Raw genomic sequence first — 22,414 nt, 5'->3', positions numbered from 1 at the left:
ATCAGCATCCGCAGCCCTGTGTCCTCCGGGAGCGGGTCGTCGTTAGGCGAAGCTGCGGAGCGCACCGTGCGCCCCCCTCAGGTGTGGTGCGCCCCCTCCGCGCGCCAACACCCCAGGTGAGGTGCGTCTCCCCACCTCTCCTCCGCGCACCTTGCCCCTCAGGTGTGCCTTGCCCTCCCCTCCCGATACTTGCTCTGGTCCTCGGTGCCCGCGCCCGGTGGGAGAGCAGGGGTGGGCACCCGCTTTCCTAGGGGCTGCGGCGTGAGGGGAAGGCGATCTGCCCGCCTGAGGAGCTGCTCTGCAGAGGGGCCCGCGGGGCCCTGCGTGGGCGCCCGCCGCCAGGCTGCTCGGCGGAGCCTTCATCACCGAGCGGAGGTGGGCGTCTTGCTCCCGGGAGAGAACGGTTTCCCGTCTCATCCGCGAATCGTCGCCCGCGCCTACCCTATCGGAAAGGGAGACCCGCGAGTAGCAGGTGTGCCGGGTGCTTGTCTGTCTTGTAGTTGGGGGCGGACGGCGCGGACCGGGTGGGTGCGGGGAGCTCCCCGGGCCGCGGGTCCCCCAGTTTGGCCTTTGATTCTGTGCACGGTGTGCGTTGTCCCCGTGAGTCCCCTGACCCTGGGACCGCGGCGCGTCTCCAATGTGCTGTGTCACGTCAGGAACGGGGCTCTGCCAGAGCCATTACTCAGCAGCTTTCAGCTAATTTCTCATTACCATCGGGGAGGTCCCTGGATCTTGGCAAGGCCGGTTCTGGGTCAGATGGCACAATTTATGTATGTAGGTGGGTTCATCTGCATTTTGAGTGTGGAGGCCTTTTTAATAGTCAGTTCTTCCTTTATTTTGGGAGACTGGGTCTGCGCTCAGGGAGCAGCAAGGTGTGGTAGGATGAAAGTACTGCTGGTGAGAAAGTGGGCCAGGACACATCCTGGGAGCCTGGTCTGCCTTGTAAGCTGAAAGCAGGCTGTGGTTTGCCAGGCTTGGCCCCTCTGATGCCCCTCTGCACCCGAGGGGGCAGCAGGGGTGCACTTAGGTGCCGAGTCATGGGGTGGGGTTGGAGGAGCATCGGGAAATAAATCGCCTCCAGGAGAGCAAAGGCTCCAGCAGTCAAGTTTGCCTCCCCCTTTTGTGCCTGTGTTATTCAAACGGTGCTTCTGGAACTCTGTTGGCTTTGAAGCTGACCTTCTCTAACCTGATCCTAGGACTGCAGGTGCTGAGGGCTGAGTCCATGTTTTCAGGCCCAACTAACCCGCACGTTCAGAGCCCCAGGCAGAGCCTGGAGAGATGGAGGAGGCAGGGCAGAGTGAAAGGGTTGGGTGGGGGGTGGGGGGTCAGTGCTCTTAGAAGATGAGTCCGCACATCAGTCAGCACTGGTTTGGGTGCACTCATACAGTCTAGGCTGACGTGCAGGAATGGAGCAGGGGGAGATTCTAAGAGGGTTTTGGAGGCTGAGCAGGAGTTCTCCCAGGACTAGTGGGGCTAATGGAAGCCGCAGCCTATGGCAGCAGTGTCACGGCTTGAGGACAAAAGAGGAACCATTTTGGGGTGGAAAGGCTGCTTTGGCAGGACCAGGATGGGGCAGAGTCCAGCCGGGAAGTGCATGCCAAGGTGGCGCATTCTTTTTTGGGAGGCAGGCTTAGCTAAGGCCAAGGCCACTCTTGAGACAATTCAGGTCAGGGTGAAGGGGCAGGGCAGCCTGGAGAAATGGCTGGAGTGTGGGGCCTAACTGATGTGTGCTGAGGGAGGAGGAGGAGCTAAGGGTTCCCACAGGGCTCCTGTTCAGTGAGTGATCCCAGGTGCACCAGTTTGAGGGAGGCACCTGTGTGCAGATGGAGGAGGAAGTGCAGCTGTACTGAGGGCCATCTGGGGCATCTAGCTGTGAGGACTGCAGAAACCATGTGTGTCTGGACCTGGAAGGGCTGCTGAGCTCCCTCCCGAGGAGAGTAGAAGGGCTAAGAAGTTGCCCCTGGCAGAGGAGGGTGGAGAGGGACTGGCAGCAGGCAGGGGCTGCATTTGACCAGAGAGGTTTTGGGGCACAGGACCGGAGGGCAAGGCCTGGGCGACAGTTTGAAAAGTGAATTGGAAACTGAGGATGGCAAGGAGGAGGGGGGTGGCCAACAGAGACAGGCTTGTGTGAGATGCTGCAGAGCCTGCAGGGCTATAGTGTCCTGGGGAGTAGGTGCCAACGAGAGACTGGAATTCGCAGCAACAGGACAGGTCTGTGGAGGAATCCCAGGAGGTCTGGGCTCCGGGTCTGTGGGAGGTGCCCATTCAAGCACCAGAGCACAGCCTGGAGGGGATGGATCAGGTGGGCATGTCCCCAGGTAATCTCCTTTGTTGTGGGTTGAATTATGTTTTCCAAAAAGATATGCCTCAGTCTTACCCCCTGCCACTGACCTGGGAACATGACCTTATTTGGAAATGGTCTTTGCCAAATAGGTAAAATGAGGTCATTAACATGAGCCCTAATCCAAGATGACTGCTGTCCTTAAAAGAGGGAGGAGATTTGGACACAGAACAGAGGAGAGCCAGCCATGTGATGATGGAGGCAGAGACAGGGTGATGCACCCACCAGCCAAGGAAGGCCAAGGGTTGCTGCCGAAGCTGAAGCTGGAAGAGGCAGATGGAGCCTCCAGAGGGAATGCAGCCCTGTGCACCCTGATCTCAACTTCTGGCTGCAGAGTTGGGAGGATGGATTTGTGGTGTTTGAAGCTGCCCGGCCTGTGGTGCTTGGTTTCAGCAGCTCCCAGACACAGAGGCTCCTGGGGCCCTGGATGTTATGAAGAAGCTGCCTGTGGAGAGGGAGGAACTGTCTGCAGAGAAGGGCTTGAGCAGCACAGCTGACGGGGAGAGGGAACCCACGGTGGGAGACTGCAGGGCAGAGGTCGGCGCTGCCCCTGTGGGTCCCTGCCTCAAGGTCTTCCTGAGGTCTGGACTGTGGTGTCAGGCTGTCTCCACATTGCCTGGCTGTGCCGTGGGGTGCATCAGGGGAACCTGCTGGAGGAGCTGGTCCAGCTGAGCTGCTGTTGGCACATTCAGGAGGCCACAGTGAGGAATGTTCATTGTCTTTCCATCACCTTCTCAGGGACAAAAGAGCTTGAGGTGCTGCCAGCCTGGGGCCTGCTGTCTGCTGCCCCCACTGTCGTCCTTGCACAGTTAGGCATCTGCAGGGTCAGTGTCTCCAGCTCAGCACCTTCCCAGCACCTTCCCGCCTCTCACAGATGGAATCTAGGGATTCTTGGGGGTGGCAATAGAACCCCACTTTTCCAGATAAGACCTTCAAAGTCTTTAACACCTTGTGTCAGTAGTTCTCCTTGGGAGTGGGCATGGCCTTGGTACCTCCCACTGCTCCTGGTGACAGATAACTGTGTGTGTGTGGGGGGGGGGGGGGGGGGGGGGGGGGGGGGGTGAGCACAGTGTTCTCCAGGTGACTTGGTAGCTTGGCTGGGATGCTCTGATGCTGGGGTTGGGGGGGGGGGCGCACAGAGTGATCCCCCAACACCCTCTCTGGTCAGTGGAGCATGGTCTTCACTCTCTGCTCTGGGCCCTGGTTCCCAAGCAGGCCACGTTGTGATGACACAGCAGTGATGACACAAGGAGACAGATGCAGGCCCTGGGCCTCGCCAGGCAGTGCTGCTCCCTTGCATTCTGGACACGAGGCCCCCTACCTGTCAGTGTGCGCAACAGACCTCACACCACAGAGACTGAGCACCGCTCATCGGCTAGGAGCCCTCTTGTGGTCAACTCACCTAGTCCCCCCAGCGGCTGAGGACAGTGTAGCTGGGGATGCCTGTCTGGGCTGGACCCCGCGTCTGCTCTATATGTGCACCACAGCGGGCTCCCCATAGATTTGCTTGTGCTGAGGACTTACATTCTTTGGAAGTCACACATCTCTTGTCCCATATCTCCTGCTGATGACAGTAAATGCATCTCATTTAAAAAGGCAGCAGCCCCCTCCCCAGCGTAGGCAGGTTCCCCTGTCCCTTGAGTCGCACTTTGCTTGACTCTTATATTTGAATGCAGTTGTTTGAACCACCCAGCCCAGCAGCTCCTCCTGCAGCCTGGGCTCCAGCTGCTTCCTGCATGACCCTGTGCAGGAGACATGGCTGTGCCTCTGACGTGGCCTGTAGTCTGGGCAAAGCTAAGTGCGGGGCATGATCGGAACTGGACAGTGGCTCCTCTCCTTGGGCAGCTTTAACCTGATGTTGCTTATAGGACGTGGCCCAGGGGACTCTGTGACACTTGGCACCAGGCAGCTGGGGGCAGGGCGGAGGCAGGAGCTTCCAGAAGCCCAATTCGCTCACCCAGAGAAGCAGGTCTGACCAGGGTCCCCGTGGTGTGTCCCTGGGCTGTGGAGATGTCTGTCCTGGGGGCAGGGTAGGGTGACTTTGTGGCCTCTTGAAACGAGACCTGGTGCATCTGACCAGACATCATGGGGGACTTAGGGGACCCTCAGCCACCAGGGGGGACAGGGCTCAGCTACATAGGAGAGGCCCACTTCTGGGAGGGGCTGCTATGGGGGAGCGAGTGGGTCCCCAGAGGTGGGGGGTGGAGGGAGAGAGGTGCTCACTGGCAGAACTCCTGCGTGCTGTGCCTTCGATGCCACCACGCTCTCCTGTAGATGAGACCTGACTTTGGGGTGGGAAGGCTGCTCTGGCTCACGGGGTGTGTCCCAGGGTTTTTCTGCCTGCTGCCCCTCCCCTGGGCATTTCCCAAGGGTCTTGGGGCCACACCTTCCCTGAGCTGATCCTGTGGGACCCCAGAGACTCCTGAGTCATGCTCCGGCTTAGGGGGCTGGTTGGCCTGACCTCGGCCACCCAAAGACAGCTTCCTGCTCGTGTGCCGAGTAGTGCTGCTCCCTCCGTCCTGCCTGCAGGTTTCTGAGGAAAGCTTTTGGGGGCGGGGCAGCTCTGAGGGCCCCACCGTTCATTCCCGTTTTGTTGAGCAGACGTGCCTGGGGTGTATGGTGTCCTCGGTGAACAGAGGGAATGGGAGGGACCCGCTCAGTGTTAGGGTGGGAGAACAGGATGCGGGTCACCCTGCTGTGGCCCTGGTGCAGGCGTCGGTGGTCCCTGTGTTAGTGCGATGCAGCCTCACACCGTGGACTGTGAACCGCTTTCCCGTGGATAGCACCCTCTTGGAATTTTCGTTTACTAGTTAAGTGTGTTTACTTGGTCAAATGTCGTCCCGTGAAATCTAAACGTGGAAGCTGACTTCAGTGAGGTGAGGCCGTGCTTCAGGGCCCACACGTGGGACGCCTGGAGGCTCTGGCTGTGCAGGAGGAGAGAGAGAGTCCAGCTGTGGAAGGCGGGCAGGGGTGTGTTCCCTGTCCCTGCTCCCTGGAGAGCCAGGCATCCTCCCTGCTGCAGCTGAGTGTTTCTGAGCAATAACAGGTGTCTTGTTGGACAGGTTCTGCCTTAGATCTCCATCTTAGTGATGTAAGCCTCGCTCCCCTGGATAAGGAGCTGGACGAGCAGGACGGAAGTGACCTGGGACCCGCAGGTAAGAACGATGACACCTGGCACTCTTATCAGGGTGCCTGGGGCTGGCTGGGCCTTTCCTTTCAAGAATCCTTAAATGGTCCTAGGGTGGGAGAGGTCCCATCCCCCTCCTCCAGGACCCTGCAGCCCCGGCAGGATCAGCCTCACATGTCCTCGGTTTGCCTCCATCTGAGCAAAGTGGCCCCTGCAGAGATGGATGGAGGTGGGGTGTGCAGAATGGGGGCCACGGACGGCCAGCCTTCACAGCCTTCCGAAATGTTTAACCACTGCATTGGCACGAAGACGGATATAAACACATACTGAATCATTTTCTTTGGCCTAAAAGCTCATCTTTTTCTTCTGCTTTTTAAAAATATGTTTTTTATTGATTTCAGAGAGGAAGGGGGAGAGAGGTAGAAACATCGATGATGAGAATCATTGATCGGCTGCGTCCTGCACACCCCCTAGTGGGGATCGAGCCCACAACCCGGGCATGTGTCCTCACAGGAATGGACCTGTGACCTCCTGGTTCATAGGTCGATGCTCAGCCACTGAGCCACATCAGACGGGCTTATCTTTTTCTTCTGATGTTAAAACACATTAATGTTTCTGGGGGCCCTAAAAGTCCTGGGACCACCATGCCAGTGGGTACGTTGGCTGTGGGGTCCTAGTGGGTGTCTGTCTCTGTGGGATCCCTGCTGAAACCCTTGTCCTGTGCACTTGCCACTTGTCTGAGTGGTTGGGAGCTATAGACACATCTGTGTCTGCACCACCACATGGTCGCTGCAGGCCTGGGACCCCCAGCACCCCCACCCCGTGCCCCCTCGCCCTGGCTGCTGCACCCCAGCTCAGAGGCAATGCTGTGCTGTTTCCTGGGCAGAGGTCTGCTGCTGCCTCTCACTAACCCGGCCCCTCCACTCTGCACAGGTCAGAGGTCGCTGGGGGGCTCAGAGCCCGTCACCATTCCTGGCTGCCTGGCCCGCTCCCCATCCCTGCAATCCTCGTCATCCCTGTCCACCTCCCCGCTCAGCTCGCTCTCCCAGTCCTTGTCGGGGCCTCTTGTCTCCTCGGCCATGACGCCCCCCCAGCAGCCGCCACCCCTCAAGTCGGAGCCCAGGGTGCTGGGCTCCTCGGCCTCGTCCTACAACTCCCTAGGTGAGCTGGGGCTTGTGGGGGAGGGGCTACCCTATAGTGACAGTTTACTGCTGAACAAACCGAGGCGCGGGTGGATGTCCCCACTTGGTTGCCCTCTCATTTAAGGCTCCACCGTGCTGCCCTGCACACTCCCTGTGGTGTGGGCCTTGGCATATGTCCCAGGCGACCCCTTGTCCACACGTCTGCTGCTTGGCCGGTGGTGCCCTGGGGCTCGGACCCGGATTCGCTTGTCTGCCTCTGTCAGGGTCTCTGTGCCCTGGCCATGGTGTGGCAGCACTGCAGCTCGACCTGCCGTGCGCACTCACGCGTGCAGTGGAGCTTCTGAGGCTGTGCAGGGGCGACGCACCAGAGACCCAACACAGGAGCAGGCGGATTTGCAAAAACAGGGAACAGTGCCATTTCTTGTTTTACATTATCCTTTCATTGAAAAGTGTTGTTTGTTTTATGTAACCTGTTATACTTTAAAAGAATTAGTATTTTTAAATATCTCTTTAATTCCCAACTGGTCATGCACCACCTAACGACTGTGGTCAACAGACGGCATATGTGACGGTGGTCCTTGGGGTTCTAATGGAGAAATGGGAGGCTCTGTGGTTCAGGAGGGAGCTGTCTTCTCTGGTGGGAGCAGTACATGTGGAGCTTGGCAGCAGGTTTCCCCTCTCAGCGCCTCCGTTTAGAGTCGGTTAGTCACCGGCCTGTGTCAGCACAGAGGGCGCCCCGCCCTTGCAGGGTAATCGCTGTACATTGTTTGTTGAGGACCTCAGCTCCTGTCCGGTCCACAGGAGGGGCTTAAAAAGGACTGAGTGCCACTGCCACTTTTTTTTTGTTTTTTCAAATATATTTGTATTGATTTCAGAGAGGAAGGAAGAGGGAGAGATAGAAACATCAGTGATGAGAGGGAATCATTGATCGGCTGCCTCCTGCACATCCCCCCACTGAGGATGGAGCCTGCAGCCTGAGCATGTGCCCCTGACCGGGAATCGAACTGTGACCTCCTGGTTCATAGGTTGATGCTCAACCACAGCCACGCCGGCCACGCAGCCACTTTAGAAGATGGTTTCTGTGGTGGTGTGGAGCCAGCCTGTCCCTGTACTTTGGAAATATTTTCAGGTTGTAATGCTGTAAAGCATAGATAAGGTTTTTCTTCCATTAATTCAGTGCCAGTGAGAGCCCTTTATGCCAGTTGAGTCAATAGAACCAAATTCCCAAAGTCGAAATACTGAGTCCTCAATTCTACCCCCTCTCCATGTTAAACACCCCCTTTTTTAATGAAAACCACAGGGTTCTTTAATCGGACCACTGCTCCAGCATGCAGTAGCCAAAACCACATGGCCACGACAGTGCATGTTCCTTTCTCTCTCCGGCTTCACTTTTATTCTGACTAATCCTCACTCCCTCCTGGCAGTCGCTGTTGTGATCTGGCCTCACCCAAACAGTCTCTCCTTGTACTTCCAGTCGGTCCAGCCCACATCTGTCCAGGGAGCAGCACTGACAGCTTCATTGTTGTTTCTGACCCGTCGGGGGGCGGGTGTGGGACAGTGTCTATGAAGTCTGCGGTAGTGGCAGCAATAACCTGGGCCTCATTCACTCACCACTCACTCTCCCGGAGCAACTGCTGCCAGGCTTGCAAGCTCAGTACTAAGTGCCCTCCAGAAGGTGTGCCATTGTTCACCTTTTATACTGTACTTCTACTGTATCTTCTGTTTAGATACACAAAAACTTACCATTGTGTTACCGTTTCCTACAGTATTCCGTACGGTAACACGCGGTACAGGCCTGTAGCCTGGGAGCAATAGGCTGTACCGACGGCCCAGGTGTTCAGTGGGCTACACGACACCATTTCGGGTTGTGTGAGTGCACTCCGTGTTATTGGCACAGCAACGAAATTGCCTGACGGTGCATTTCTCAAAGTTTCCCCTGTTGTTAAGTGACACGCGACTCTGTCAACAAGTGTCACGTTGTCTATTGTGGGAGCTCTTTAAACCCAAGCTCTCTGGAGCCTCAGGACCCTACATGTGTCAAGGATTCCTGGGACCAGAGTTTGTGAAGTCCTGCTCCACAGGCTGCAGTCACAGAAACTTTGAATTCATTTCTCTCTGTTTAAACCCCACAGGTGGCTGGAGGGGGGCCTGGCTGGAAGGGCAGGGGCAGCAGCCTTGTCTGTGGAGCCCCAGAGGTCCCAGGTCCTGCCTGGGTGTCTGTCAAGTCTCAGCACGCCTGGGGCTGACATCTGTCTCCTCCACACTCAGGTTTGAATGGCGTCCCTGGGAGCATCTGGGACTTTGTTTCCGGCAGCTTCTCTCCCAGCCCGTCCCCCATTCTGAATGCCGGCCCCACATCCACTGCAAGTGCAAGTCCAAATGGCGCCGAACTGGCACGGGTCAGGCGGCAGCTGGACGAGGCCAAGAGGAAGATCAGGCAGTGGGAGGAGTCCTGGCAGCAAGTGAAGCAGGTGAGTCTGGGGAGGTGCCAAGCTCAGGGGAGACCAGTGTGTATGCAGGGTGCCCCCTGCCCCGTGCCAGCCACTACAGCCCCCTGGGTTTCAGGCCTGTGACGCATGGCAGCGGGAGGCCAAGGAGGCGAAGGAGCGTGCGCTGGCAGCGGACAGTGCCCGGCAGCTGGCACTGCAGAAGAAGGAGGAGGTGGAGGCCCAGTTCAGGCAGCTGCAGGAGGAGCTGGAAGGCCGGGGCATGTCCACACTCCCGGGGCTGCGGGGCTGCAGCGACATCGGTGCCATCTCACTGCCCAAGCTACAGTCGCTGCAGAGTCAGCTACGCCTGGATCTGGAGGCGGTGGACGGGGTGAGTCCTGGTTTCGGCTTCCAAGGTACCCGATGTCTGCCCCTGGCCGTGTGTGGGACAGGTGATGGCTGGAACCTGGCCTTCCACTCCTCTTCCTCCCGTGCGGTCCTTCTCTCATCGGCTCCTCAGATGGCAGCTCACGCTCTGCTCCCAGGAGCGTGTGCACCACCTCTCCTGCCAGTCTGGCCCTCCCTTCCTTTCTGGAATCTTCCACGTTAGCCCGCTCCTGTGCCCTCATGGATAGAATCATGCCCCTCTTGCCCCAAACAGTTGGAACCATGGTGTATGCTTGAGGCATGTCACTGATCATCTCTTTCCCCGATTTCATTATTTTTTCTGGAGTAGCAAAAACCTGGTGTTCAGCTCAGCTGAAACTTCTTCCACACCATGACATTTTGTTAGAACTCAGAGCATCTGGAAGGTTCTAAAGCCCTGCCTCTTGACACTCTCCTCCTCCTCTGCTGACTGTGACCAGGGTCTGGCTGCAGTGCACATACCTGATCGCTTCACCTCCGAGGCACTGTCTGCGGGCTGTGGCTCTTCCCTGGTTAGAGGGCTGGGTCTCGGGTCAGGGTTCCACTGAGCCCGAATCTGGACCCACCAGCCACAGGTCACGGGCCTCCATCCTGGCCTTTCCTTCCCACGCAGGCTTAGACCCCAGGAGCCAGTCTTCCACTTAAAGGTCTTGTGGAAAAGCAGCTCTACCTCCATCTCTGCGTTCCTGGGGTGACCCCTGGCACGGGTGTCCCACCCTAGTCCTGAGCCTTCCTGCGCTAGCCATTATTTTCACGTGCTCTCGATCACCTCTGGGGGCCAGTGGTGGGAAGGGGCTTTCTGTGACCCGCCAACTTCTCACCTGCAGGTGATCTTCCAGCTCAGAGCGAAGCAGTGCGTGGTGTGCGGAGAGCCGGCCCGCGGCGCCGTCCTGCAGCCCTGCCAGCACCGTGTGCTCTGCGAGCCCTGTGTGGCCAGTGCGCCTGAGTGCCCCTACTGCGAGGGCCAGCCCCTCCAGTGGTGACAGCAGCCATGGTGGCCTCACTTCCTGGTGCCACCGACGTCGGGACCCCAGCCCAGCTGCATCGTTTCATGGTATTCTCGTAGACCTTAAAGGCAAACCCACCGCACCCACCTGCAGCCCAGGTTTCGGGTGGGCACAGTAATGACATGGGGTTTGCGGTCCTGACACTACTGTGACCACATCCTGGGAGTTCACGTCCCGGCCAAGCACTTTGTAAGCAGAGGAATTTACGTGGACGGTCTCAGCTGCTATAAGCTGCTTTCTAGGTTCATGTCTTTTTAATATGCCATATGAAGCTTTGTATGTGTACTGTGAACTTAAAGTATTTCCTATCAGTTTATTGTAATTCATAGTATGGTAAATATATTAGATTTCATATTCTGAAATTAGTACTTATGAAATGAGCATTTATCTAGTAGTGAGAAATGCCTAGGATTTTTATAGGTTTTAAATTAAGTGCAAATAGTATTTATAGCAGAGTGATTATTGAAAGACATACATTTAGATGTTTTTAATTTTATGAAAGGAACTGTTCCTAACCATGTGCTCGTGCACACTAATTGGAGTTTTATTTCCCAACACCGTGCAAAGTGAGGGAGCTCAATTACGCATCTATGACCCGTGGCCACTTTTTCTAAGTGCCTGTGCCTTGCAAAAGGAGAATGGTTCACTTGGTTTTATTTTCTCCCTTGAAACTTTGTAAGACAATTTGATACTAGTGAAAAGTGCAACCAAGGGGTACATCTGTTTTACAAGCCACTTTGCATAGCTTCCTGGAGCTGGCCCCTGGGCACTCCCCACACCTGGGACCACCTGGACTCCTGCCAGAGTGGGCAGGCTCGCCCGTCTTCACATTAGACTTCAGGCGACACTTTGGACACTGTTGTCTGAACTGTGTGTCTAGGTATTGTCAGTCATCGTGAAGACCTGGCGCTGTGCCCGGGCAGGGGCTGCCCTGAGGACCTGGCTCTAATGCTGGTCCCCGGGCCCCCACGTAGCAGCCTGGCTTCAGGTCCATGGAGGAAACGCCCGAGAACGGGTCTGATTTAGTGATGACCTGTCTTCTCTGGTCTACAATGGGTCATTTTTTTCTAGAAATCTGGGAGGAAGTAAAAGATGTCTGTAGTTTACCCCAACTTTGCTCAGTGAGGCCAATCTCGATGGCTGTGAGGAAATCTTCGCAGAACCTGCCATTTGGGAGGCGGGAGCAGGTACTGGCCCCTCCAGCCTGGAAGTGAACACTTGTGTTTCTACTTGCCTGGGGCTTTGCCAAAGAATTTTAATAGCATTTTTAAAGTGCAAAGTGACTAGGTAAAAATTTTTATCAGTGACCAAATTAGAATGTATTTACTATAATAAGTTTAAAACATTTTTAACATAAGAAACTGATAAACAGTTATCATTTTAAAGGTGGATCCATGACATTCCACAGCTAGTGTGCTACTAAAGGTTAACTATTGACTTGGTTTTAATAAATCCTGTTTTTAATTATAGTGATAATGATTTATTAGGTCTTAGAAATTACGTATATTTTGTGCTACTGTTATCACTGTTTAAAATTATTTTTTATTAATATTTATGCACTTGTTTTCCATGTTAGGCCTTGGGCCTTTTTGGGGATAACAGGACCGTGTTTATTACTGATATCTAGCCTAGACATTTTACAATTATAAACAATTAAGAACAATTAAGCTTTAGGTCTATTTATAAGCTACTCGGTCAGTTCTGTGGAGTTTGGGGGCCGTAGGTGTAGTGCCCACAGGGGTACCACAGCTGGTGTTCGGGCGCAGCCCCTGAGCACTTACCCTTCTCAGGTCAGGACTGGCTCTGAGAATAGATGTGTGGTGGGAAGACCAAAGAACCATCCAGAATGGAACTCCCAGGGTGCCCGGGCACAGTTAGGGCTGTCATTGTGGTACACCCCCAGGGGGCTGCTCCTTGGGGTCCTCCCCCACCACCTGCAGGGGCCCTGATCTCATGAGGGAGCCACCCTTTGCAGGCCTCGTGGGCTTAGGGGCCTCACCATCCCCTCTGGGTGGGAGGGGAGTGCTGGGTGTAGCAGGGAAAGCCGTGTGGTGCTCAGTGTCTCAGCTCTAGTGCTCAATATTAGCAGTAATATTATTGTCATACTGCTCGTGCAGCTGATCAGCAAACCTCAACTCAGTGTGTGGACACTTCATGTGGACTAATTTATGAAAGCCCCCAATCTGTATGTTTGTTCTGAGTATTTAGATGAGACTGTTATTGGAATGGAATTTTCTTAACCCAGAAGGTAGTATTTATAAGGCATAATCATTTACTTTAGTGAACTGTTTAAAGTTGTTAACACTTGTTTAAATTTTTTTACACTACAACATTTATGCAATGGTTTACAGAATTCATGGAATTATTTTTATCAGTATGGAATTAAAACTTTGAATCTTTATTTGTCCGTATCTTTGAGTACAATCCTGAGAGCCACTGGCCTGGAAGGCACAGAGGAAGCACACCCTGCCTGTCGCGTGCTTTTCCCGGGCCTTCTCGCTCTGCACCAGGGTCCCGGCCTGCTGCTCCTTCCTGCTACAGGATGCCAGTCTGGTCCGTCTTCAGCCCCCTCCCAGGTCATAAGGTGTTCCCAAGCAGCCCTGGGCTGCCAAGTAGCTGCTCTGCTGTTCTTTCTGTGGGTATCTTGGAGCCCAAGTGCTCAGAGCTGGAAGTTTCTACCAAAACACCAGGAGGTGACAGGTCAGGATCTGGCTCACAGGCAGCAGGTCCCAAGGTGGGCTTGGGCCCCCAGGCGCGACTTACCCACAGGCTTAGTGTAGGGGATGCCATGTTGGGTCAGCACACTTTGAAGTCTTTTAATCTCCTTTGATAGTTCTTTATGTGCCTGAAACAGAGAAGTTCAAAGGGCACGTCAGGCCCCTGGGCGGGAGGCCGTCTGTGTCCAAAGAACTCGGCTCCCACCCTCCCAATCTGTACCTTACTGCAGCTGTCCAAGGTCTCAAACACCAGACCCTGAGCACCGCCTTCCTGTGTGGTTTCACTTTCTTCTGGGGTCTTTAAATAGCCAGCATCCTGAAAAAGTGCTCTGAGCAACTTCTCATAGCCCTGCAGGTCACAGATGAAGAGGAAACTCCTCATAAGTTCCTCGCTGTGCTGCACCCAGCCAAGGGGGTGCCCACCGCAGCACCTCACCTGGGAAGTGATTAGCTCATCAGCCAGGTCCTGCTCCACCTGGTCCCACCTCTGCTGCAGGGCCGTAGGCAGGGCTGGGTACACTAAGATCCAAGTGAACTCAGACTTAGCTGAGCCCCTCTACCCCACCTCCCAGGGCTCCAGCATCCTACCTAACAAGGAGTGGGGATGGCAGACAAGGGGCGTCTCGAAGGTCAGCGCGTAGACACAGGTGCTTGGCTCAGACACATGAGCCAATCGGTTGCTTTTTCCACAGGTAAGCTCCACCTGGGGGGAAACTTGGTTGGTAAGTGGGTAAAGCAGCCCCACCCCCAGGCCACACCCTACACAGCTCCACCTTGCTCTGCCGGCTCCGGGAGTGGCAGGAGTCACCGTCCCTCATCCACATGCCCCTGAAGGTGTTATTGGCGATTTCCCACTCGTGCCAGATGCTGAGGAGGAGCAGAGCATAAGTTTGGGTTGGGTTGGGGAGCGCTCCACACCAAGCAGCCTGTAGCTACTTACTCATCCCCACACCCAGCTCACCCGAGGATCCCACTGTAGGCGTTCCAGCGGAAGGTCTGCTCATGCTGGGTCACGTTGTGGAATGGGCAGAACTCGTACTTGTACCTGGGGGTACAGCTGCTGTCAGGGGTGTTCCCAGCCCCCGCCCCTGCCACCCCTCCCCTCACTCACGTGGACTCCACCAGGCTGAAGCACTTGCCAGAAAGTCTGAAGAGATGCGCAGGCCCTAGAAGGGAAAATGCAACATGCTGAGTCCCGTGTAAGAGCAGGCACGTGGAAAAGCAGACCAGGCGGAAACAATTGACAACCCACAGAACGGGCCGTTCAGGGAAAAGGCTGGTTTAAACTTTAAAAATGGAGCACGAGAGTTTGGGTGATGTCAGCAAAATCTTAGACTAAGCTCCAAGCTCGTTTCCCTGTAACGTCAAAAGAGCAAGCAGAAACTGGCTGGGCTAACCTAGGAGGAGTTCTGAAAAACAGGTTTACAGCAACCACGTGGACAGAAGGACAAAAGCACCTTCAAGCTGGTAGCACAGGTGTCTTGTGCCCCCCCTAACCCTCCTGCTGGTCACAAGGAGCAGGCCGACCGTATCTGCAACATTCCAACCTGGCTGGGGGCTGCCGGAGGACTGGTCTTTGTTTTGCCTACCTCAGACCTCAGGTGGGAAAAGTGGGCACTGCTCATGAAAGCTGCAGGGGGCCTAGAGACTCAGAAGTTCGAGGCAAGACTCTAGGACAGTGATGGCGAACCTATGACACACGTGTCAGAGATGACACGCGAACTCATTTTTTTGGTTGATTTTTCTTTGTTAAATGGCATTTAAATATATAAAATAAATATCAAAAATATAAATCTTTGTTTTACTGTGGTTGCAAATATCAAAAAATTTCTATATGTGACACGGCACCAGAGTTAAGTTAGGGTTTTCAAAATGCTGATACGCCGAGCTCAAAAGGTTCACCATCACTGCTCTAGGAAGTAAAGACATGTACATGCCTAATAGCAAGATGCACCTCAGGCTGCTCTCTACACTCAGAATATGCCCAGATATTGGTGAAGATCTGCCCCATCGTAGAGCCAGTCTGCAAACTAACTGGCAGAGGTGTCTGTTTTCAAAGACCCATTTTTCAATAAAAATTACAAGGCATACTAAGAAACAGGAACACACTGCCTATTCAAAGGCAAATACTGACAGAACCACCTGAGAGAAGCCCAAACAGTGGACTTATTAAAGACTTTATTTATTTTTAAATATGTTTTTATTGATTTTGGAGAGAGAGGAAAGTACAGGGAGAGAGAGAAACATCAATTGGCTGCCTTCTGCATGCTCCCTACTGAGGATTAATCCTTCAACCCAGGTATGTGCCCTGACCAGAAATCGGTCGGACCAGCCACCTCTTGGTGCATGGGATAATGCTCAACCAACTGAGCCACACCACCACAGCCAGGGCTACTAAACACTTAAATACCTTAAGTATGCTCCAAAAACTAAAAGAAAACACAAATAACTACAGGATATCAGGAAAATGATGTGGGCAGAGGTAGATCTGAACAGACAGAAGAAAGAATCAGTGACCAGAGCCTAAGAAACCTGTGGGACACATGGGAGTCCCCGAAGGAAAAGAGAAAGGGACAGAGAGTAGTTGAGGAAATGATTGTCAAGAACTTCCCAATTTGATAAAAGACATGAATCTCCAAATCCCAGAAGCTCCAAGTATAATGAACTCAGACCCACATCAAGACACAAGAGACAAATGTCAAAAACCAAGTCTTGACAAGTAGATGGAATTACAGCAAAATGTGCTCAATGCATTTGCCTGCTTACAACACTGGGAGATGTGTTTGCCAGTAAGTTGCTCATCACAAGAGCACCAGACTTGGGGGTGTAATCTCCGGCAACTTGCATGCCCTCTGAAAGAAGGGTTTTCTGTGCTGTGAAATGCATAGAACTTATACTTTGCTATGCACGACTGTTCCTGCAATTGGTATTGTGTGAAACCTGGGAGGGTGGTCTTAGGGGTTCTCAGGGGCCAATGGTAATTTTTGAGTTGGGGAGCCAGTTTGGGGTGGGGAATTTCACCTGGGCCTCTGCTCTTTAACCATATAAACATTTATCTGTATCTCTATGTCCCAGTCTGGGGGGCAGGAGGAATCTATAAATGACCAACAGTCTTACGTTATCTTACTATACTTCACAAAGGTTCTAAATGTGAAGAGTTTACTTGGATTGCAGTAGCCCATTGGTTGTTCATATATTTAAATAAAATGGTCTACAACTATTTTTCAAACAAACAATAAAAACAAGTCTTGAAAGCTGTAAGAAGTGACCTGTCTTCAATAAGACTATCAGCTGATTTCTCTGCAGAAACTTTGGAAACCAGAAAGCAGTGGGATGAAAACTCAACCGAGGATTCTACTAGTATATCCAGGGAAAATATCCTCCAAAAATAAGGTAAACAAAAGCTGAGGAAGTTCACTGTCAATTAGACCTGACCTACAAGAAACGCTGAAGGGAGTCCTTCAAGTTAAAATGAAAGGACTATAAAAACCTCCAGTAAAGGGCAAATTACAAAGCCAGCATTGCAATTCTGCTTTGTAAATACACAGAATTTAAAAGACAAATGCATAAAAAATTATAAATCTATGTTAGCAGGTGCACAATGTTTAAGAGGTAATCTGTAAAAACAACAACGTTGATAGAGAAACAGCTGTGTAGGAGTAGTTTTTATATACAATTGAAGTTAAGATGGTATAAACTCAAATAGACTAAGAACTTTAGAATGTTACATAATCCCCATAGTAACCACTGATAAAAATAACTATATGTAAAATATACACAAAGGGGGAAAAGTGGAAAATCAAACATGTCACCTAAGAAAAACAGTCAATAAAAACTAATGGAAGAGCCCTGGCCAGTGTGGTGCAGGGGCTAGAGCTCAGGCCCACGCACGGCAGGACCACAGGTTCGAGTCTTGTCAAGAGCACATACCTGGGTATGTTTCCAGGTAAGTTTGATTCCCCGCCCAGTTTGGGGGGTGTGCAGAGGCAACCAATTGATGTCTCTCCATCTTTCTCTCTCTTCCCCTCCCTCCCTTCCACTCTTTCTAAAAATGGAAAAAATATCCTTGGGTGAGGATTAACAACAAAAAACTAATGGAAGAAACAAAGGACAAAATCAATAAAAACATATATTTTTTAAAAGCACAGATTGGCCCGGCTGGTGTTGTTCAGTGGTTAAGCACTGATCTATGAACCAGGAGGTCACAGTTCAATTCCCAGCCAGGGCACAAGCCTGGGTCTCGGGCTCGATCCCCAGTAGGGAGTGTGCAGGAGGCAGCTGATCAATGTTTCTTTCTCTCCCCCTCTCCCTTCCTGTGTGAAATCAATAAAAATATATTTAAAACAAAAAAGGCACAGATTGGCCAAATGAATTGAAAATAAATTACTTATATGAGACTCACTTTAGGTCTAAAGACACAAGCAGGTTGAAAATGAAAAGATGGAACATTCTCCAGGACAGACCATATATTATGACACAAAACTATTTGTTAATAAACTTAAAAAGACTGAAATCACAGTTACTTTTCTGATCACACTGAAAAACAGAAATCAATAAAAAGTGGGAAACTCACAAGTATATGGAAATTAAATAACACAATCTTAATCACTTGGTCAAAGAAGAAATCACAAGGGAAGTTAGAAAATACTTTCAAACAAAAACACAAGATACCGAAACTTACAGGATACAGTGGAAGCAATGCTAAGAAGGAAATTTATAGCTGTAAAAACATTCAAGCCTTGGCCGGTTTGGCTCAGTGGGTAGAGCACTGGCCTGTGGACTGCTGGGTTCGGGGTTTGATTCTGAACAAGGGCATGTACCGCCATTGCAGGCTCCCGGCCCTGGTCGGGGAGCATGCGGGAAGCAACCAATCGATGTGTCTCTCTCTCACATCAGTGTTTCTGTCTGTCTCTCCCTCTCCCTTCCATTCTCTCTAAAAGTCAATGGAAAAAATATCCTTGAGTTAGGATTAAAATAAATAAATAAAGCTATATACATAAAAGCCTAAGCAACCGAAGGACCGGTCACTATTATGCACACTGACAACCAGGGGGCAGACACTCCCACAGCCAACCTCCCACGGCCCCTCCCCATGGCCAGCCAACCTCCCACAGCCCCTCCCGGTGGCCAGCCAACCTCCCACAGCCCCTCCCCGTGGCCAGCAAACCTCCCACGGCCCCTCCACCCTACCAGCCAACCTCCTGCAGCCCTGATCAGCACCGATAGTCAGCCAGGCTGAGGAACCCCACCCGTACACGAATTCGTGCACTGGGCCTCTAGTAAATAAATAAAAGTATATATATAAAAAAATTCAAAAAACAAGATTTCAAATCAATAACCTACATTTTAATATGTCAGAAAAAGAGCATATTAAACCCAAAGCAGCAGGAAGAAAGAGGAAATTTATCAGTAAAACCAAAAGTTGGTTCTTGAAATCAAGTTGGTTCAACAGAAATCAACAAATCTTTAGCTAGACTGTTTAAGAAAAAAAGATTACTCAAATTATTAAAATCAGAAATAAAAGGAGAGTCATTACTATCAATTTTACAGAAATAAAAAGGATTATAAGAATACTATGAACAACTTGATAACCAACAGATTGATAACCTAGATCAGTGATGGCGGACCTTTTGAGCTCGGCGTGTCAGCATTTTGTAAACCCTAACTTAACTCTGGTGCCGTGTCACATATAGAAATATTTTGATATTTGCAACCATAGTAAAACAAAGACTTATATTTTTGATATTTATTTTATATATTTAAACGCCATTTAACAAAGAAAAATCAACCAAAAAAATGAGTTCGCATGTCACCTCTGACACGCATGTCATAGGTTCGCCATCACTGACCTAGATGAACTGGACAATTCACACACAATTATCAATTCTTCTCAAATTCTTCCCAAAAAACTAAAGGGGAGAAATACTTCCTGACTCAATTTTCTAAGGCCGCATTCCCCTGACAACAAAGCCAGAAAGACACATTTCAAGAAAAGAGAACTACAGATCAACATCTCTTATGAATATTAATGTAACCCCTCCCCCCAACAAAATACTAGCAAACTGAATTCAATAACACATTGGACTCTATGCCATGACCAAGTAGGGTTTACTCCTAGAATGTAAGGATGGTCCAAAAGACAAAAACCAATCAACTAATAGTATACCCACTAACAGAAAGGGGGGATAATCATAGGATCATCTCAACTGTTCTAGAAGCACCTGACAAAATTCAAGTTTCACCATAAAAAACTCAACAAATGAGGAAGACAAGGAGGCTTCTTTAACATAATAACGGCATCTATGCACAATCCATAACTAACATCATACTCAATGGTGAAAAACTGAAAGCATCCCCCAAGATCAGAAACAAGACAAGGATGCTCACAGCACTGCTATTCACTATTCAACTTCATACTGAAAGTTCTAGCCAGAGCAATTAGGCTAGTAGTAAATAGTAGTAGTAGTAGTAGTAATAGTAGTAGTAGTAGTAGTAGTAGTAGTAGTAGGAATAATAATAAAAGGATGAATTGGAGAGGAAGAAGTAAAATAATTTTGTCATGTTTGCAGGTGGCATATTTATAAATGTAGAAAACCCTACAAAAATCTGCTACAGCAAATAAATTCAGCAAAGTTGCAGGATATAAAATTGATGCTCAAAACCCAGTGTGTTTCTATTACACTAACAATGAACAATCCAAAAAAAGAAATTTAAGAAAATATTTCCATTTACAATAACATCGAATAGAAGAACATTTAGGAATAAATTTATTCAAGGAGGCACAACACTTATCTACTGAAAACTACAAGTTACTGCTGAAATTAAAGACATACATAAATAGAAAGATTTCCTGTGTCTATGGATAAAAAGATTTAATATTAAGATCTCAACTACCAAAAGTGACCTAGTTATTCAATGTAATCCATATCCAAATCCCAACGGTACTGGAAGTGCTAGCCACAGTGATCGGACAAGAAGAAAACATAAAAGGAATCCAAATTGGAAAGTAAAACTCTCATTTGCAGATGACATGATATTGTACACAGAAAACCCTAAAGACTCCACCAAAAAACTAGATTTAATAAATGAATCCAGCAGTGTAGCAGGATACAAAATTAACACCCAAAAAATCTATGGCATTTTTATACACCAATAATGAATTGTCAGAAAGAGAAATTCAACAATCCTAATTACCACTGCAACAAAAAAATTAAGATACTTAGGAATAAACTTAATCAAGGAGGTAAAAGACTTGTACTCGGAAAACTATAGGATGTTGAAAAAAGAGACAGAGAAAGATATAAACAAGTGGAAGAATATACCGTGCTCATGGATTGGTAGAATTAACATTATTAAAATGTCCATACTACCCAAAGCAATCTACAGATTCAATGCAATCCTTATTAAATTACCAAGGGCATATTTCACAGATCTAGAACAAATACTCCAAAAATGTATATGGAACCAAAACAGACCCAAATGGCTGCAACAATCTTGAGAAAAAAGAACAAAGTTAGAAGGATCACAATACCAGATATCAAGTTGTACTACAAAGCCACCGTACGTCCCCTACCCATGTTCTATGCTCTTCCTTGTTTCAATGTCCTAAGTGTGTTTTTGCTGTGGTCAATATGTTATTGCTTGTTTTTCTAATAAATAAATAAAACACTCCCCCCACACACGCACACACTCTGCTTATCACACCTACAAAGCATCAAACATTCTACACTTCATTTACTTCTTTGTTTATTGCCTACACCCCATTAAATTCTCCAGTCCATGAGGACAAGTATTGTACGTTTTGTTCTTTCTGTATCCTCAGCACAGACCCTAACACACATAGTATTCAATTAAAAAATTATTGCAATTTGTTTCTCATATTTAATACTCACTTATCGCCCTGACCAGTTTGGCTCAGTGGATAGAGCGTCAGCCTGCGGACTGAAGGGTCCCAGGTTCGATTCCAGTCAAGGGGATGTACCTTGGTTGCAGGCACATCCCCAGTGGGGGCGGTGTACAGGAAGCAGCTGATCCATGTTTCTCTCTCATCAATGTTTCTAACTCTATCCCTCTCCCTTCCTCTCTGTAAAAAATCAATAAAATATATTTTTAAAAAATACTCACTTATCAACCTAACCACATCTGGGATCCTGTCACATGACTTATAAAGAGGCAGTCCCTACCAGGTATGTTCTTCACAGCATTGTTTCTAATGGCCAAAAAATGTAAACAACATATCCTATATAATAAAAGCATAGTATGCAAATTGTCCCCTCCACGGGGAGTTCCACCGGGAGTTGACCAGGGGGCGAGGCCAGCAGGGGAAGGGAGGGAGGTCCGGCTGGTGGAGGTGGCTTCTAGAAACCCTACCAGTGCACGAATTTCACGCACTGGGCCCCTGGTTGCTTAATAATAGCGGAATGCAGAGCCATCCTATGGAATACCAAGCATCAAGTGAAAAGAATGAAGACCTACATCCACCACCATGAAGAATACAAGACACACAGTGAATGACAACAGTAAATGCACAAACTTATACATATAGTGGTACTATTTTTTAAAAAGACACAATGTAAAGATCACAAAAAAAGTACTACACGTTTCTTTCTTGTATACTTATGCATGAAAAAGCATAAAAGTCGTCTGGAAAGACAGACACCAAACTATTAACAGAAGTCACCTCTAGAGAAGGAAATAAAGCACTAAGTTCGGGGGCAACTATTTAACTTGGTACAAGAATGTTCTGAAATGTCACGCACTCAAAAATAATTTTAAAAGGCTGACAAACCAATGCATGAGCCTCTAAGCCCGAACTCCCAGGGCCCCTCATCCGACGCCGTCCGTCCCTACCTGGCCCCCCTGGAGCCAGCTCCCTAGCGCTGACCCGGTCCCCCGGAATCCAGGCCAGTTCCCTGCTCCCCGCTGCCCACCACCACGTCAGCGGCCGGAGCGGCACTCACCAGACACGGGGGAAGGGTCCCTCTTGGGCTGCAGGCGACTGGTCTGGGGCAGGAACGGGTTGTTGAGCCTGCGGGAATTGGCAGGGTCAGGAAGAAACCGGGCCTGGGTCGCCCCTCAGCCCGGCCCGCGGCTCCATGCAAAGCTGCTCACCCGAACGTGTTGGGCTCCTCCACCACCTTCATCTTGGCGGCGGCCGCGTACGTGGGTCCTGTGGGGAACCGGGCGTGAGGAGGCGGGGACGGGTCGGGGAAGGGCCCGGGGACG

The 22,414-nt window shown here is 50.5% G+C and overlaps 2 protein-coding genes across 2 annotated transcripts in view; one reads left to right on the top strand and one right to left on the bottom strand.

The window, feature by feature from the left end:
• The window catches only part of UNKL (unkempt family zinc finger-like), a 51,071-nt gene extending 38,198 nt beyond the window's left edge, over window positions 1-12,873 (top strand). The window contains exons 11-15 of the mRNA XM_014539985.1: window positions 5,404-5,496; window positions 6,402-6,629; window positions 8,879-9,081; window positions 9,176-9,430; window positions 10,293-12,873. Of these exons, the coding sequence (XP_014395471.1) occupies window positions 5,404-5,496; window positions 6,402-6,629; window positions 8,879-9,081; window positions 9,176-9,430; window positions 10,293-10,448 (935 nt within the window). The 3' untranslated portion in view covers window positions 10,449-12,873. The remainder of the gene's footprint in view (window positions 1-5,403; window positions 5,497-6,401; window positions 6,630-8,878; window positions 9,082-9,175; window positions 9,431-10,292) is intronic.
• GNPTG (N-acetylglucosamine-1-phosphate transferase, gamma subunit) lies at window positions 12,850-22,410 on the bottom strand (the record flags this gene model as incomplete). The annotated part of the gene is made up of 10 exons (XM_005866572.2): window positions 12,850-13,147; window positions 13,236-13,317; window positions 13,410-13,538; window positions 13,626-13,708; window positions 13,778-13,892; window positions 13,963-14,056; window positions 14,151-14,234; window positions 14,301-14,355; window positions 22,150-22,217; window positions 22,301-22,410. Coding segments are annotated over 10 exons (918 nt in total), but the record flags the coding sequence as incomplete, so codon positions are not given.
• Window positions 22,411-22,414: the final 4 nt, after the last annotated feature.

The sequence above is a fragment of the Myotis brandtii genome, unplaced genomic scaffold (assembly GCF_000412655.1).
Source record: "Myotis brandtii unplaced genomic scaffold, ASM41265v1 scaffold233, whole genome shotgun sequence".
NCBI classification, from domain to species: Eukaryota; Metazoa; Chordata; class Mammalia; order Chiroptera; family Vespertilionidae; genus Myotis; species Myotis brandtii.
Note: the sequence above shows the minus strand (reverse complement) of the source record. Positions and strands in the feature narration are given on the sequence as shown.